Genomic DNA, 19199 nt, shown 5'->3' with positions numbered 1-19199 from the left:
GAAAGATATGATAAATACAGACAACTCCCCATTTATGTGGTGGTTACATTCCAGACCTCCGCAGGCATCAGTGATAGACAGGGAGGCTGAGCAACCTCAAGAAAGCCCCACTGTCCCTCCGGCTCATGAGGTGACCCTCCCTGGAGCCCAAATAGAATGTCCTCTTCATGCTCTGGGGACGGTCTCTTTTCACAAGCCAGGAGGTCTCTCCAGGGTACTTCCCATTTCCGGGTTCCTTGCACTTTGCGTGTGCGAGGACATGTACAAATAGATCATGTGTAAATGGGGATTTGCACATATGTCTAATTCTGTCCTCTTTTTTTTTTTTTTTTTAAGGAATAGAAAGTATGATCCCAAAGAAAGCCCAATACCCAGGGCATAACCCCAAAAGGGTGGCTGTTGTAGAAAGAAAAATATCTGAATCAGATTTGGAAGCAAACAATATATTGATTACAGAAGACAACTGCATTATAAACAATGGAACCAGAATTTTATCTGAATAAATTGTGGTCACCTTCAATATCAACATGCTGTCATTTTACAAATATCAAATATGGACATTTTATTTAACTCAATATTCTACAATACTGAAAGGCTGGAATTTAGTAGTTAAGACTGTAATTCTATACACACGTATACTTGAATTTCTGAGTAGGTATAGAATGCAGTTCTATGCACACTTACTCAGCAATTAGCCCTACTTTCCTCAATGAGACTTACTTCTGAATAATGCATAGGATTGTGCTGCAAAACACTTCTGACTCAATTTAAGTCATACAATGACTGCATTTGCACATCACAGTAGTTGGGGAACCTTTTCTGGCTGGCATGCCTGATCTTTATCTCCCAACCCCTAGATGGCTAAATGTAACAGGTGGGTGGACCTGTGCACGTGTCAATCACCTGAACACAAACCTGAACACAAACTACTACCCACTGGATACGTCTTCAATACTTGGCAACCAATAAAAATAAGGTTACCATTCAAGCACCACAAACACAATCAGGGTGTTCTCTTGACTATATAATTACATTGCAGTCACTCCATCTTCCAGTTGGCAGTGGACCACAGCACAAAATAAGTAGACGTGCGAGCAAGGATCTTTAGGTGATTACCAATCATTTTCATAAAAATACACAGCTGCTTTCACCCCCTAGAGCACCCCATTTTCCATAGATAAACAAAAAGGCTTATCCTGCCCCAGCTCAGTGTTCTGAATGCTCCCACCGACACCACCTGAAAATAGAGAACTTTTATCCATGCATATGAGAGAGCATGTAAACCAAGCTTAAGTTGTCTTATAATTTTATTCATGATTGATGCTACACAGATTAGTGAATTTTGATTCCTGGCCCTCTCTAAGACCCGATTTAAAGTAAAAAAAAAAATATCCAGTTACAAGAGCTACATACACCTTTTCTCAGGATTTGCAGGCATTCATTAATCTTCCATACAAATGTCTCAGGAATTAACACCATCAGAACATGTAATATTTGTTGTATGTTACCTACCCTCTTTGAAACAAATCCACGTTATAAAACTTGTGGAGCTCCACGGAGAATTCTACCATTGCCTGTACTTCACTCATTTTTGTGTAGATGCAGAAGTCCAAGAACTGTTGTCGGCACCTTATTTACTGCAGAGATGGAACACAAGATATGTGAGATGTGCTTACAGCTGATTACTCCATGACCTAACCCTGGAATGAACTATGAACAAGTTTCCTGCTTCATACGTATGCTTAATGAATAAATGTTACATAACCCTTTCTGTTTTGCTTATCTGCTTCCCCATACAATAGCAACAGAAACAGATGCTCCAGCTTGACCTCCACCTTCAAAACAAACAATACATTTTCAATGCAGAACTAGCTGTATACAATACAAGGGAAATGAAATAAATAAATCTGTTTACCTAAGGTGGAAATCCTAAGCACACCTGATAGGAAGTAAGTCCCATCAAATTCAATGGGAGTGCCTCCAACTAAAATATGTTTAGGATTGGGCTGCAAAGCAAATTTTCATTCTTCAATTATTCTTAGAGCCGTAAAGCACCCCTTATACATATTTGGGTAATGAAGGGATAAATAAAACTGCCTCAATTTGTATCGTGGAAAAATACACAAACCTTAATTTTGTGTCTTAACTATGGAGCAACAAAAGATGCTCATTTTGAAAAGCAACAATAAACTATGGTTTAGTACAGGGGTCAGCAAGGTTTACCTCGCCTGAGCCGGATCACTCCAGCGGAGATCCCTCCGGTGGCTGGATTGTGCATGCGCATGAGTGCGCGTGCCTGCAATTTCCAGCGTCTGCACAGACGCAATTTCTGGCATCTGTGCAGATGCGATTTCCGGCACCGCGGAAGTGAGTCCCTGCACCACACCGGTTTAGTGCAGCACACGGGGACCCGCCAAGTGGGCGGCTCGGTTCGGGGGCGTCTCATGGGCCGGTTAAACAAGCCCTGTGGGCCACTTGTGGCCCATGGGCCTTAGGTTGCTGACCCCTAGTTTAGTATGGTATGCATGAGCATCAAAGAGTTGTGGGCTCCCTTTCTTCCTCTGGAATGGCAGTGAGAAGTTTGGAAACATTTGCTTCTATTTTTAAACTAATCAGAGTTCCTCACTGAATCCAAGCTCTAGGGAATTCAGGTTAGGTCAAAGAATTCCAACCAACCAACCATACATGCAGTATGTTGTTTTTTAAAAAAAGTAACATACATGCAGAATATTTTTTTTTTTAAAAAAACAACTCAAGGGTACAGCTGCCCCAACAAGCTCAATGAGTAGTGAACGTGCTCAGTCACCTTCAGTTACCACAGAATGATTAGCAAGAAAAGAAGATTAGGAACAGCTGGGTGATAGGAAAGGGGCACACATTGCAACATACTGTTGCATAACCCACATATCAAGTGCATGTTATTGTAATCATCTACATTTCATTCACCACAAGTAACATACAAATTAGCTCTGCTGGTGCCATGGGACTTTCTTTCCCTCTCCCCTCCCCATATTTGCCCTCAAAATCCACTAAGGAGAGGAAGTTCCACTGGACACAGAAGGCTGTTGTGCCAGTTGAGTTGCAGCATTGGATACAGCCCTAAATTTCTAACATTAGACTGAACATTATTTCTCCTGAATAGGACTGCCACTTCAGTAGGGAAAACTTAAAATTTAAAGTGGAATATCCTCTCCTCATTGATATAATGTAATGCTAAAGATGTAATGGGAGTTATACAGGCATGTTACAGAACTGGACACAATATTAAAAATATATATATTCCTTTTTACCTCTAGTAATAAATAATCCATTTTGATTAAAGCTAATACGCAGTCTTCCAGTTCCTAATTTCTGCAGTCAAGTGCATACTGCTTGCTCTGCAAGAAAAAGAAATCAGATGATTGTACACCTGAATGCAATCCATCTACACAGAAATTGGTGCCCTTATTTTCTTTAATTCCCAGTCACCCAGTTCACTAGTCTCATTAAACTATAGTTTAAAGCAAACTATGTTTTAATATGAATGAGCAGCGTGTTAATGTGCACTGCTCAAAAGTTTCCAAAGCATTCCTTCCCTGCTTGTGCAGATGCCTGTGTTGCTCAAACCCAGGCTCATGGCTTGTTTTTCCCAAATAAACCAGAAATTGTAACCATGGGTTGCTTGGAGAAAAATGACAAGCTTGTTTTTTCCACAGCAGAAGCAGGGAAGGAGAGCCTCTGGAACTTTGAGCAGTGCGACTAACATGCTGCTCATTTGTGTTGACCTGTAGTTTGCTTTAAGCTATGGTTTAATGTGAAGTTCCACTGAGGTCATGAAGTTCACTAAATTAAAGGAAGCATAAAAAGGGTTGTACTGTATATGGAAAGCAGCTGATATCTCTTTGGAATGGTTTGAAAAAACAACCAGTTAATTCACTGCAATTATATACACAACAAATGTTCAGGTTCTGCAATGTTTACATGCATCTAGCACACCCAATATATAGGAGATTAAAGGCTTTTTTTTACTGCTGAAAGGATAAGGGGTGGGGGTGTCCTGTTCCCCATTAACTTTTCACAGGATACCCCCCTACACACTTGTAAGGGGTGCATCAAAGTTGCAAATATGTTACTTGTCAGCAAATACTGTAATGCATAATATGCCATGTTTAAGCTAAATGTATTCATTAGTTGCAGTTAGCTTTTTATCTGAATACCTATACCATGTGTTATGGATTAGCCACAAACCAAGATGTCAAACTATGGCTTAAAGTTGGTTTGAAATTAACAGTTTCCATTAATTGCATTACACTCACACTGTATCACAGTGCAGTATTACATTGCACTGAACAAACCAGATATAGTTCTCCTACCTCACCTTCACTTGCTGCAAAGTGGCAAGCAGTTTTTACTGGTGCTTCCCAGTGGCCTCATATAGGAAATACAGCTTAATTTGGCAAGCTAAACTATCATTTAACTGTAGATTTGGGATCTGAACTGGCCTAAAGGCACAGGATTATTAGCTCCAGCTATAGCTATGGCTACAAGACCTCGGATAAATGCTTTGTTACAAACAGCATATTATTCTAAGGTAAAATTCCATCCCCTTTCCTGTGTCCCATGGAAAGCATACAGCTCAGCAGAAAATAAAATGTAATTTAAAAATCTTGAAATGGCATTTAGATGGCATTTCTGATCCAAGTGGATTATGTTGGCTCCAAATTCCATATCAATACTTGGATTTGGGAAATAGGCAGACTATATTGCCCATTCTTTCTTCAGACTGCAGCATAATGCCTGTTTAAGATTATAAAGGTCTATTTGCTGAAAAATCAACCCTAATTGGGAAATCGGTATTTTCTATAGTATTAGTCACTAAAAGTGACCAAATTAAGACTAATAAAAGAAAAAGGAGGCAGGAGGACTGCAAAATGCTCCAATAACCATCTGAAAAGAAAGCTGTTTAAGCAGATTTATCCTCAGTTTCATTGAAATGGCACAAATAGCTCCAACCTTCTTGGCTATCTTAATTAAGCTCTTGCACAAAATAATGTGACTCTGCATGATGACCATTCAAAGATTCTGTTGTGGTTTAACGAAACAGGCAAAGAAGTTAAAGAAGGAATATAAAAGGATATAAAAGCAACTTTATCCCCCATCAAATGATATCTGCAGAGAAAGTGGCCATAGTTAGCTAAAGTTTTCCCATGTTGCCTGTAACACACAGTTCTGACCTAATAGTACATGGGGCAGGGAGGCACACACCCTCAAAATCCTCATTTATTTAGTTAGAGGGAGAGAGAGAGGGAGGGAGGGACGGAGGGAGGGTAGAAAAAACCTCAAAGGGGGTTACAAAAAAGATAAAGCAGTAAGATTATCACTAAAAATTTATAACTGTATTTTAAAAACAAAGTGAAGGTTAAAAATCTCAATAAATTAGACTAAAACAAGTTGTGTCACTACCAACTGATTCTGTTTCCTACCTATACAAGCACATATCAATTGACTTGTTAAATAGGAAGCACAGTGAAGCTGATTAAACTGACCTATTAAAATAGAAGCACACCTGTCATTAAACAGTGGGGTACTGCACTCATGTATTGCTTACAGGTTTCTCATAGGAGTCTGGTTAGTCACTGTAGGAAGCGGGATGCTGGAGTAGATGGCTTTCCTCCAGCAGGGCTTTTTCTTATGTTCTTATGAATAAATTGTTAAAAAGCCCATTCTTCATACTTTACCCTTGCAGCCCATTATAAACTAGAAACAGAATACAGTAGGGTTGTCGGGGTTTTGTTTTGTTTTTTTAAAAATCTCCCAAGTAATATAAATGTATTCTGAAAAAAACCCTAAAATTTATTAAATTAAATACAAATTGAATTTCCAAATATACCCTTCTGCACATTATTAACTGAAGGTTACGCCTCTAGAGAAGTCAACGAGAGCTTTTGCATCAGCTTTCCCTGAAAATATATAGAGTATTCTGATAGGCCAACTCTTTTGTGAACATGGAAGGCGTGGTTTCCAAATATTCGAACTTCAGGGAACCCTTTTCCAAATGCCTTTGCCAAGGAAACCTTGTCACATAACCCCAAAGCACTCAATAGGATTTTGTGTTATGTTTTAGGGAGCACATTCAGTTTCTGCCTATTGTGTTTCGCCATTCCCCTTCACAAACTGAGTACACAATTCAGAACACATTCAGCTCTCTTCAGAAGCTATAAATTGCAATGGGAATATTGGAAAAGGAGGACACATTGTTTTGCAGAGCAGCTTGTCTACTGCTGATTTATTTTGTTTTGTTTTGTAGGAGAATCCCTGATATGGAATGCCCAGGATTCCATAAATCACAAATTGGAAACCAATTGCTTAAATCAACTAAACTAAAGCTTAAAATTATATATTAAAACTTTTTAGAAATTGACAGAAAAAGCTTTAAGTACATACCACAGTAATATTCAAGTTGGGAGTTGTGTACAGATCAAGTCCCACCTCACTCAAAAGAATTCTTTTTTTTTAATCATCATCAAAGTATATATATTACTTGATCGTTAAAAAACTCTATAAACAATTTTAAAACTGCCAACAAATTCAAAAATCAAAATAGACAAGTACATGATTGATATGGAATCATACAATTGTTAAAGGAGAAATATACATTCCTAAAACATTTATAATATATAGCTTATTTTTTTATTTACAATACTTAACCATAGATGTAAAAAAGAAAAGAATCGCCATAGTTTTATCTTTTACCTAGAAAAGGAGCCTTTGAAACTCGTGTTTGACTTATGGGTTTAAATCAAAATATATTCTCTTAAAAGTAAATTATGACCAAAGCCAAAACATGGTTTGTGTCGTTTCCCTCTTTCCTCCCCCAATAATTCCAGATGCTATCCCAAACAGTAGACTCTGACAGCAGAACACCCTAAAGTATAGCACATAAATTAGAATACACCAAACTTTACTATGCTCAAACTATGGTTTGCAAATCAGCCATGATTTCAGGTACTAATCTGGTGGCAATTTGCAAATCAGGTGCACCAAACATCAAGTTCAGACATAAAAAATATAGCTTGGCTTTATTCCCAGACCATCTCTGTAAATATGGGCAATTGGTTTGCTTGTACTGAGTTCCACTTTCCTTTTAAACCACATTCTATTTTTCAAGAGACACATAAGACACTTCATATACTTAAGCAAACTAACTGGAAGTACCGTATTTTTCACCCTATAGGACACATTTCCCCCCTCCAAAAATGAAGGGGAAATGTGTGTGCGTCCTATGGGGCGAATGCAGGCTTTCGCTGAAGCCTGGAGAACGAGAGGGGTCGGTGCGCACCTACCCCTCTCGCTCTCCAGGCTTCAGGAAGCTACCTGCAAGCCTTGGGAGCACGTGGGAGTTCCCGCCGGGCTCCCACGGCTTGCGGAGAGCTGCCTGCATCCCGAAGCATTCCCCCCAAAAAAACTAGGTGCGCCCTATGGGCCGGTGCACCCTATGGGGTGAAAAATACAGTAATACCCACCTTTACTAAATTAAAATTTTTCCACACTCTGTCTACCCATAAACTTGTGTGTTTCATTTAATGCTTTGGACAATCTGAATTACAAACCAGACTTTAACTTCTGTGAAATATGGGACAGCCATTCTTCCTTTATCCCAGAATACTATGTGTGTGATCTGATATCTGTAGCACCTCTATAGGTTTTATTTCAGACCGCAATTCCATCTGGGAGCTGAGTTTACAAGGTGCCCCCATGGCTACAACATCCAGACTACTTTTTGTACTTTTTTCTTTCTTTCCTCAATTCCCTACTCCAATTTGCATAATATCTTGCCTAAGGAAGAGATGCAGAGAACTTAAAAAATTGACAGTTTCATAACATTTTGGTGGGTTATAATGAATTTATGGTCCAACAGTGGATTCTGGATTTCTGTTCTTATGGACTAGTTCTAGAATAAAATGTCACCTGCTTACAGCCTTAGCCTCTGAGCACTTCCCATCTTTGTTTATCCATGTGCTATATATGGCACATAGGCTAAGGTTACCAGACGTCCCCATTTCCCAGGGAAATCAGTCCCCATATAAAATCCATTGAAGTTGAAAAGTGTCCCCGGATTCATTGAAAACAATCTGGTAACCTTAACATAGGCCACACAAAATAAATAATGCTTTGCACAAGCATTCATTTTGTGCAGCTTATGTGCTAGGGTGGATATATCAATGGTTAAGAAACAATTAAAAAAAAAAACAAAGGTAGCCATAAAAAAACTCCAAAATACAGTTGGATTTTGATTAACATACAGCTACTGTTGCTTATCCAATTGGCACATGTGTACTCTTTAGGAAAACAGGTAATGTCTAAAGAGAAAGAGTCAGTAGTAGATCAGTGGTAGAGCACATACATTGCATGTAGGAGATCCCTGTTTAATTCCTAGCATCTCTAGGTAGGGCCAGGAAAGATGCTTGTCTGAAACCCTGGAGAGCTGCTACCAGGCAGCACAGCTAATACTGAACTAGGGTTGCTTCCAGATGATCTTTTTATTGAGTATTCATTCTGATTTGTTTGCAGGGAGGTTATATGAGTGCTTCAAGCAATTGTTGTTCCACACTTCCCAGGGCATTTCCCCACCACTTACCAATGGATGGGGTGAGTCTGTGGACAAGTGTGGCAAATGGATTTTAATGGTACAACCTGGATTTGCTGGTATGCAATTGAATCTCACTTGAAATTAGTGACAGCCTGGAAGCAGCCTGGAAGCACCAAAGGTCTGACTCAGTACAAAGCAGCTGCCTACAGTACATAGAAATTCTAAAGCAAGATCTACCAGGATGAGTGGGTTAGGATCTAGCAGATCTCTGGCTGAAGTAGGGAGTTCTCAAATCATCATAGCCCTTTGAGAACTTCCTACTTCAGCCAGAGTTCTGCTAGATCCTAACCCACTAAATCAACTCCCCCATCCTTTGCTCAGCAATATTTATGCCAGAGTCCTGGCTCAGCCAGGAACCAGGTGACTGAGCCAAGGCAAGCTTGGCATATCTTAAGCCTGCATAAGCCCTAGAAGAAGGGGTTTTCCAGGCATGGGTCCAAAGTAGGAGGACTGAGGCTGGATCCTATTCCTGTTCAGCTTGGTGCAAGATCTGGCAACATAGTATAGGTCAAACACTATTTCCAAGGCTTATTTTCCCTCTGCCAGTCTTAGGCTGGCTTAGCTAGCAGTAGCTCCATTGCTAAATGGAGTTTGGATCTGGTGTAACTTTACACTGGCTTAAACTTACACCGTCTTCCTTTATGACAGCTTCTTGTGTATGGGATTATTCCATTATGTACTTCATGTTCTAAACTAGAATATGCTTTAATAGTTAAAACAAGGGGGCCAACTTAATATTATTAAGTACACCCAGGTGAAGTTTTTGCAGTCCATTAACTAATGTAGTCCATATGGACTTGGCAAAGACTTCATGTACAGCCCCTAAAAAGCTTTATATACCAGCAAAAAGCTCGACTTATTTTTATGAGGTATCGGGTAGCTTCGAGAGTTAAACCGAGGACACCATATTACATTAGGAATGTTAGGAATTTGTATTGATAGAAAGACATACTTGAGGGCCCTGGAGGGAGGAAAATGTGGTAGAACAGCATGAAGCGTTATAATCACCGGTAACACTTAGTAAAGTTGTACTTGGCTACAGTACAATGAATGAAGCGGCCATACCTCTCCTACTCCTTTAGATTAATGAACTAATAAAGAAATGTACATCCAAGGTCAAAACGCCTTGGTAATATCACAGAACAAAAACAAGACTAAGGTTTGTTTTTTAATATAAAACGACACAAATGGTTCTCAGTCATGGTTGCCCTGCTGAATTATACAGAGGTATGTGTAAGTTGAGTCGGACACGACTAAACTACTAACAACAACAATGTGTAAGTGATTTAAAATAGGACAACTCTCCCCCCCCAATAAAAAACACATACACCCAAGGAACACCTTGGTACCCTAGAATTCACGCAGGATGCGTGGGGAACCGGTTAGAGAAATAGGACAAGTTTCCTGGTTTCTCGCGAGGTTTAAAAATAGAGCACAAACAGAAAAAGAGAAAGGTAAAACGAAACACACGAATTGCCAGGGTTTACTAGCTGAGGCTTTCAACCAAAGAGGATTCGATTGGAGTGGGATAAGACTGGATTGGGCCGGACTGACTCCGGAGAGAAAACGAAAACACACACACACTCACTCTTTCACACAGAGACGCTCACTTCTGCTTGGAGTAAAAGGGAAGTGCTTTTTACATTTATTTATTTATTTTTAATGAGGCTTCTAAACGCTCCACACATCTTTCCCAGCTGCTCCCCTTCCTGTTCACCTTCTAAGAGGCGCAGGAAACATCCACCTCAGCTCCAACGACGCCCTGCTCCGTCGCAGGTTTTCTCTCCACACAGACATCTAATTCACAAGCCCTGCCGACTCACCTGAGGGAAAGGAGCAGCAGCAGCAGCACCGGACACCGGCCTCCCCCAGGGAGAGGCGACTACCTGTCGGTCCTCTCACTGCCGCCGCCGCCACCACCTCCTCCCGACTCGACGCTCCTATCCGCTGCCGCCGCCGCTTCTAGAGGAGCCCAGGCCTCAACAGAAGCCCCGGAGTGGCGTAACGCAGGCATCCGACGCCGGCGCCCCGCTCGGCCGGCAGGGCGGCCCGCGTTCCGACCGCGCGCGCCCTCCTCCTCTTCCTCCTGCCGCTGCTATTGCTCTCGCCTGGGAAAAGCGGCTAGGAGCAAGTAGATTCCGCTGGCGGCCACCACCAACACCGCGACCGCCCGCCGCCGCCGCTTCCTACTCGCAAGCAAGCAAGGCAGCGCGGGCAATGAGAGGAGGAGGCGGCCGCCGCTGGCGAGGGCTGGCAGGGAGCGCCCGAGTTACGCAGGGAGGAAGGGCGACTGCGGCATCCTCCTTGAGGGCTCCCCTCTGACTGTGGCGGCGCTTGATTCCGAGATTCCCTACAGCCGCTCCCGCTTTCCTGGAGATCTTAGCTCTAAGATCCTCCTCCTGCTGCTGCGCCTGCCGCTGCTTGCTTGCTTACTAGCTGGCTGCTCCCTTCCCAGCTCGAGCTCCCCCTGCTGCTGCTGTGTGCGAGGCACCGGCTGGGCTACACACAGTGTGGGTCGGCGGGCTGCTGCTGCTCTGCTGCTCCACCCTCCCCCACCGGCAGGCGAACAAACAAACAAACAAACAAAAAGCAAAGAAGTGGGAGGGTGGAGAAAACAACAACAAGAAGAGCAAATGCAAGCTGCCCTCGAGGCACATTTGGGGATTGCTGCGACTGCTACTTGTCGCCTTGTCGTTCTCCCTTACTTGGTCTCCGACCAAACAGAAAGCGGAAAGATGATCACTTCTTCTTCTTCCTCCTCCTCCTTCTCCTCCTCCCTTCACCTGCCTGGCCCCCGGGTTTTTCTCATCGGAGGTCTTCCCTGCATGCAAATTTTCATTGGAAGGACCAGTGAACCCGGCCCTCGAAAAGTCTCTCTGCAAAGTGCCTTCTCAGCAGATACTTTTAATTGCACAAGGCATGAACATTCCCAGAAAGCAAAAAAAAAAAAAAAAAAAAAAAAAAAAGGGAGGGCAGTGCAAAGCAGCAAGATCACCGCGTGAGTCACAGGCGCGATATAGGAAGGAGAAGGTAAATTCTCAAAAATATTCTCTAAATGTTCAAAAGGCTCAGGCAGATTAGATACCGCAAGAAAGTAATCTCGGGAGCAAGAGTCCAAGTCACACTTGAAAGGGTTCTCTCCAGTAAGATGTTTTTTTAAGGATTTAGGAATGTTCTCTCCCAACAAACCACACGCAACCAACAATCTACCTTTCCCTTCTAATCAAGATGTAGCACCAGAAAAAAACAAGCAAAAACTTGAGAAGCTGATAAGGGTTTCGCAATAAGAATTTTTGAAAATGAGAATGCTTAAGCGCTGCCTTGTCAGAAACAAGTTCTAGCATACATATTCTTAGCCCTACAGGTGGCTTGTAAACACAGAATTTTCCTTCATGGGTGGTTTTGTTGTACAGACCCATTCTATCTGGTGCAAGAGAAGTCATATACCGGTAACTAGTTACAATAGAGAATATGGGTAGCTACATTGCACTTTAGAGTACTGTATTCAAACCATATCACATACTGTATACTATTCCAGCAATTCTGAAACCCACTGTGTAAAGTAGCTAGATATTATCCCTCAGTATTTACAGATGGAAAAATGAAAGCTAAGAGCTAGTGGCTTGTGTGAGACCCCCTAGTGAATTGTGGCATGAGTGAGTTGTGAAGAATAGGTTGAATAAAAAGAACAATCCAAGTTGGACTCTGCTCAGACTGAAATAATGTGTGTGAAAAGCTATGGTGGCATGTAGGCCTTTTGTTGAAAATAATTGTCATGGCCAGTGTATTCTCAACTAGGTATTCTCAACTATAAATAGATTTTTTGGGAGTAATATAACAAAAATAACGCTGAACAATATGGATGGGAGCAGCTTAACAGGATGTCTTTTGTTGATTTTTTTTGGGGGGGAAAGATGGTAAAAGTTAGGGACTTGATGGTAGTGATTCAGTATGGAATGCCTTTGAATGATTCTCATTGTTTTGATTATTTTGTGGTTTTGTCATATTAATACAGTAGCTTCCCCTGTCTTTCAATCCAGCTGTGTTTGATCTTTGTGTTTTATGTGAATCCTGTAGTGGCAATTGCTGCTTCTTTTCTAAAATACCTGTGCATATTGTGCCTAGGTATAGTGTTGTAGCTAATACGGGGCGGGGAGGGGAGCTAGAAGTGATGTGAAATTCATTACAGTGGCACCTCTGGTTACATATGCTTCAGTTTACATACACTTCAGGTTACAGAATCCACTAACCCAGAAATAGTACCTCGGGTTAAGAACTTTGCTTCAGGATGAGAACAGAAATCGTGCTCCGGCGGCGCAGCAGCAGCAGGAGGCCCCATTAGCTAAAGTGGTGCTTCAGGTTAAGAACAGTTTCAGGTTAAGAATGGACCTCTGGAATGAATTAAGTACGTAACCAGAGGTACCACTGTATTGCACTTTCAAACAGTAAGACACATGGCTCGGATACACTGTAGGCACTGTGGTAAGTGCTGCCCCTGCAGTAAGTTGCCATCCAGTATGCCCCCCCTCAGGTATGCTAGTGGTTTGAATCCAGATTATAAAAGAATGGAACGCCACTCATGTGGTGGGGCTTTCCTGGCTCCTTTACCCCTACCCCCCCACAACTACGTCTTCCCAGAGCCGCTCTTGAAGGTCGCTGGACCGTCTGGAACTGTGGGGCACAATGGGCTCCAGCAGGATGGGAGAATGGGAGGAATTCAGGATGCTGTCTTGTGGAAGTGCTTTATCATCCGCCTGAGACATCTGTGGATCAAAGCCATAGTATTACAGCTGAGTCACTCACTTGCTGTTGGAAGCATTCCTCCGCTGTATACATTACAGTACATATGCATTGGTTTGCTTTCTGGCATATCGTTTCCTGTGCTGGACATTCCTCTTCCCTCGCATGGAATGATGCACAACTATTGCAAACAACCAGGGCTGAGTGTGAGTGCTGGTCATTTGACGACATTTTATTTGAAGACAGTCAAATATTTCATGAAGGCTCAAGAATTGACCTGGTTCCCACTTAAAAAAAGTTTTCAAAGATAGCTGTGCTGTTTGCTTAGTCGTTGCTGTCACTTGATTTCTCCCTTTAATATTGCAACTATAGACACTCTTGGATGTTCCAGGATAAAGAAATAAATAAAAAAAAGGTCAATTACTGTATATAGACTATACAGTCATACCTCTTGTTACGTTCGGTTCAGGTTGTGTCCCACGGCGACCCGGAAGTAACGGAACGCTCAGAATGACGTCACATGCATATGCAGAAGCGGCAAATTGCGGCACGTACAGACGTGGGTTGTGTTCTGCTCATGATGTAAACGGGGCTCCGGAATGGATCCCGTTCGCAACCAGAGGTACCACTGTAATTTCTATGCTGCTCTTTGACATAAGACCCTAGGGCAGCAACAAAAACCTAAAACCTAAAAACCTAAAACAAAGGGAGAAAGCACAGTAAGATCAGCAATCTGTCAGCCACCCCTTTAAAGGTGAGGTAGGAAATATACAAGCCTGAACCTCACCTTTAAAGGGGCCGAACAAGGAGGTGATTGTTCACCTGGAGCCTAGAGCTAAACAATGTTGTTGCCAGCCAAACCTCTGGAGAAAGTGTGTTCCACAACCAGTGGACTGGGCTGAGACATTCCTCCAACAGGTCATCAGCTCTCAGACTTCATTTTGCACTGGAACTCCTCAGCAGATCTGAAGGCACAAGTATGGAGACAGGGGCTCCCTCTGGCAGTCATATCCCAAGCCGTTTAGGATTTTATACAGTATGTCCAAACCAAAATTAGGTCAGCAGTAAATAGCTGTTCCTATTTTATCTGCAAGCCGCTTTGAGGTACCCTTCAGGTGAAAAGGTGGGGAATAATAATGATAATGATAATAAACCTGTGCCAATCTTTGAGGACCAAATATTATCTGGTCTCTAGGCATAAAACCCAACAAGATTCCGAGGTACTGCATTTTGTACTACCTGCAACCTCTGAACCATCTTTAGAGCACATTGCAATAGTTTAATACAGGAGATTACTAGAGCATGATTTACAGCAGCTGGACTTACCACTGGGTTTCCAGTAACAATGTGGAGTTTAGGAGTACGTACCCAAGGGAGTGCAATCTCATTTAAAACAGGCTGCCTACTTGATTCCCAGCCTTGGGAATTCTCCAGAGCAGTATATAATTTTAATTTAGTCATTCACTTCATTCTTCAGTTGTCCAATAACAACCGTTCTCTGTGCAAACTATCAGAAAAATTATTTTAATCCGTTACAATAAACCGAAAAATTCAGAAGAAGCAAATAAAGCGATAACTTTTCTAAATAAATAAATAAATATAAATTGTTTTGCCTTTTGAAAACTGCCTCGAGTTTTTAGGGGTTTTTTACAGTCAAGCGGTGTATACATTTTATGATATAAATAAAATAAATAAATAATAGAAATGATAAATGTCACAATGGTTACAAATTAATCTGGTTAGCTGCTGTGATAATGGAGTGCTAGACTAGATGAGCCTTTGGCCTGATCCAGTAGGACTCTTTTATGTTCTCAGTCCCTAAAATAGACAGTACATGCAACATTTAACGCAGAATGATATAAAACATAAACAAATTGCCAGTTTTAAAATTGAATATACACATTCATAATTGATATAGTAGATTCATTGGTTAAAAAGTGCTTTAGAATAACTGTAGATTCATATTGTTAATTATGCCAGCAGTGAAAAGGAAGATGCATAATTAAATATGAGGATGGATAGGCAGCAAAATCTGTTTCAATTAAATCCTCATCATAAACTATCAATCTGTTGTGAAGTCATATCCAGTTTTCATATATGAAGAAACACCACTGAGTCATTATGCCCATCAATTGTGTGTATCAATTAAATAATTTGTGAGTGTCATCTAGATTAATATACAAACCCAAGAAGCTTTCGCAAATCAAAATTTAGTTGCTCCAACTTTTAAATTTATTGGAAATATATATATATATATATTAGTACAGTGGTACCTTGGGTTAAGTACTTAATTCGTTCCGGAGGTCCGTTCTTAACCTGAAACTGTTCTTATCCTGAAGCACCACTTTAGCTAATGGGGCCTCCTGCTGCCGCTGCGCTGCCGGAACACGATTTCTGTTCTCATCCTGAAGCAAAGTTCTTAACTCGACGTACTATTTCTGGGTTAGCGGAGTCTGTAACCTGAAGCGTATGCAACCCAAGGTACCACTGTAGATTCCTTGTAATGCAATTTTCTCTGGTTTGATTTGTTTGTTCACTCCTGTAAACAACAACAACACAGCATGGTTGAATACTTAAATAAAGTTTTAAAAAATTAGCTGCTCCTTTCTACTCACTACAGCACAGGGAGCTGCAAATGTAAGTTCCTTTAGCTCCAGTTGTTAGCTACCAAATAAAAACAAAACCATGCTGTTTTGAAGTGCCCCCTAACATACTGTAACAGATTGGGGGTGGGCCCAAGGGGCAAATGTGCAAAGAGGGAATTGGTGAAAGTTAGATATCACCCAGTGTAGGTTAATGTTCTGTAATGTTTTTTAGCAATGAAACAGCTATCAGTTATGTGTACTGATAGCATATAGTCAAAACACATTGGGTTCAGTGGCGGATTGCTAAAGTCCTTTTTCCAGGAATCATGCCTCCTTTTGTGCCTTTTTAATTGTTTTAATTTTTCGGCCACGTGCATAAAGTCGAATGCATGCAAGTTAAATGCACAGAAGTTGTGTGCTTATTTATTTATATTCAGTTTGTAACACTGGCTATATATTTTTTCACTTCTCATCATTGTGTGTTTAATCACGTTGCACGTGCTATCTACAGTATTTGGAGAGCCGTTTTTCATAACTGTGACGTATATAGTGGCCCTGCACAGTTGTAATTGACGTCTCTCCCTTCTCTATTTTTTCCTTCCTATTTTGTTTACAAGAGGCCAGTCCTTTGTGCTTTGTGTGTGTGCACATTGTTCCAGGATAAAAGTCAGAGGAAAGCTATTCAATATATTATTCACATTTAAAGAAACCTTAAAAACCTGTTGATTTTTAAAAGTTGGTTTTATCATTTTACCGTGAGGCTGTGATCCTAGGAGTTAGCCCCGCTTGCCACAGGAGGAGCAAAGTAGTTACTGTACAGTGGTACCTCAGGTTACATATGCTTCAGGTTACAGACGCCGCTAAGCCAGAAATAGTGCTTCAGGTTAAGAACTTTGCTTCAGGATGAGAACAGGAATCGTGCTCCGGCGGTGTGGCGGCAGCAGGAGGCCCCATTAGCTAAAGTGGTGCTTCAGGTTAAGAACAGTTTCAGGTTAAGAATAGACCTCTGGAACAAATTAAGTACGTAACCTGAGGTACCACTGTATTTACTATTAGAAAGTTCAATGTAGTGGTGGCTTTCAAGTTAACTTCAATGCAGTGACCGTCTGGGTTAGGAGTGGGCAGTACCACTTTGTAGTGGTCCCAGTCTTACTTGGAAGGCATCTCCAGATGATGGTGTTTGGTGGTGGTGGGGGGATTTAGTCTCGTGGAGCCTTCAGTGTGGGGTGTTCCAGAGTTCGATTTTATCCACCATGTTGTTAAGGTAGATACTGTTCAGCATCTGCATAAAACTACTGAGTGGGGTCACATGGAGCTTAGAAGCACATTGTCAGCCATGTGCTAGTGATAACTAAGCACTTGTATTTGCAGGTGCATCCGTAATAATGACTTAGTAGTAATGCATGATGAGCAATTTAAACTGAAGCTTAATTCATATAAGACTAAAGGGCTGTTAGTGAATGGTTCCTTGGACTACATGGGTGGGGTTTGGCTGCTCTGGATGAGGTTACAGTGCATCTGAAGTAGCACATCTTGGGCATCCATTATTGTCATTCAAGGCAAAAATGGCCTCGCTGGCATGACCTGCCTTCCAGCCGCTCCAGCCAGTAGCACAGCTGCACCCCTATCTGGGCAAGGATAAGATATTTCTGTTGCTTACACTTTGCATTAATCTATCCTGAAGGTTACCAATGTGTTATATGTGGGGCTGCCTTTGAAAATGGTTTGGAAACTGCAGCTGCTGTGCAATTCAGCATCCAGACACAACCTGCTGTTCAATTCAGCATCCAGGACCTGAGCATATAACATCAATCATGGCAGAGCAGCGCTGGCTAGCAGTTAGTTTCTGGGCTCAATTCCAATGCTGGTTTTGACCTGTAAAGCCTGATGCGACTCAGGACCCCAGAACCTCAACGATCACCTCTTCCCACATGAACCAACCCAGTGTTAATCATCTAAGACCCTTCCCCATATGCCCTATTTGAGGGAGGTGTGGAGTGTGAAGATGCAAGACTAGATCTTTTCAGTGGTGGCTCCCTGGTTATAGAAAAACATTTTGTTACTTAATTGGGAGGGTTGTGAATTATGTCTGTGGCCTTTTGTGAGTGTGTGTTTATCCTTTCAACTGGATGGGTAGGATTTGTTCCACTTATATATATTTTTGGATGAGAACTTTAGGTCTTAACTTATTTCTATTTTTATATTTGATTTGATTTTTTTAATTTTATTTTATGGTAAGTTGCTTTCAGACATGTTTGTGTATAAATTAAATACAATAAATAATGATAAAGTTGTCAAAAAAATGAAAATGTGAATTATTAGAAGTAGATTTCATTCAGCCTGGTTGTGGTTAATACCACTTAAATCTACTGGATAGCTCTTCTCCTCCCTATTACAACATCAGAGCTATTAGACAAAATATCACAATATTGGATAATCATTCTAAAGTCTATACTGTACATAAAGTTGTTGTTTTTTATCTAAACAAGAAAGTGAATTTTGTGTGGGAGCTTTGATGTGAGTTGTAGTTGTTCTATTTTTCTGTGTTTAAATTTTTCAAACTTCACTGTTGGGAATCATGCAGGTAAAAAATCTACAATGCCTTTTCGCCACAAGAGTCCTTTCTCATCTGTCTTTCATGATTCTATCCTGGCAGAGCACTTTCTGCATTTAGCAGTAAAACAAAATTAGTATAGTGGAAGGGAAATGGGTAGTATGTGTTCTAGCCTCCAGTATTGCAATACAAAGAACAGCTGATAAAGAGAATGTGAAGTAGGTCAAGTTATTGTGCGAACTATTTTCTCCCATGCTGCAATAAAATCTGCCTTGCCTTCTTGCTTTTATTTTCCTTCCAGGGGAGATGGTATACTGACTTACTCTAGCAGAGACAATTCGGGCATATTTTAAATCTATGCTAGTTTATTTAAAGACCTATTGGAGCTTCTTTTAAAATGGGTCATTCAGGTGGTGTGCCAGTTGAGCTGTACGCTATTTGTCAGTTTCAGGAAAGGGACTGGAAGAACCCAGGAATTAAAACCCAACAGTGCAACCCTGCTCTCTTGAATGTAAGTTGTGCTGTGTTCAATGGGGCTTACTCCCTAGTAAGTTTATTCAGGATTTCAGACTATGGCTGCAGCCAATTACATAGTTTACCTGGAAGTAAGTCAGTGGATTGCACTATAAATCTACTTTACTGACTTGAATGAAATCACATTAGTAAATACAATGTGCCTTTGAATGGCACA

The 19199-nt window shown here is 41.2% G+C and overlaps 2 protein-coding genes across 6 annotated transcripts in view; one reads left to right on the top strand and one right to left on the bottom strand.

The window, feature by feature from the left end:
- The window catches only part of FAM135A (family with sequence similarity 135 member A), a 52302-nt gene extending 40798 nt beyond the window's left edge, over positions 1-11504 (bottom strand). For 3 of the 5 annotated variants that reach the window (XR_014561899.1, XM_083729903.1, XM_083729905.1), the window contains exons 1-3: positions 10453-11480; positions 3291-3377; positions 1513-1637 (exon numbers count right to left, since the gene is read on the bottom strand). Coding sequence is in view for 4 of the 5 variants with exons in the window: in XM_083729903.1 (XP_083586029.1) it covers positions 1513-1589 (77 nt within the window). In the remaining variant the exon portion in view is untranslated. Of the gene's footprint in view, positions 1-1512; positions 1638-3290; positions 3378-10346 lie in introns of all 5 variants that reach the window. The other 2 variants (XM_083729904.1, XM_083729906.1) reach the window with 2 other exon arrangements.
- Positions 11505-11512: 8 nt separating this feature from the next.
- Positions 11513-19199, top strand: part of COL9A1 (collagen type IX alpha 1 chain) — a 93152-nt gene continuing 85465 nt past the window's right edge. The window contains exon 1 of the mRNA XM_083730156.1: positions 11513-11659. The gene's annotated coding sequence lies outside the window, so the exon portion shown is untranslated. The remainder of the gene's footprint in view (positions 11660-19199) is intronic.

Source organism: Podarcis gaigeae (assembly GCF_964106915.1).
Source record: "Podarcis gaigeae genome assembly, chromosome: 3".
Lineage (NCBI taxonomy): Eukaryota > Metazoa > Chordata > Lepidosauria > Squamata > Lacertidae > Podarcis > Podarcis gaigeae.
This window is presented reverse-complemented; position numbering and strand designations above follow the sequence as displayed.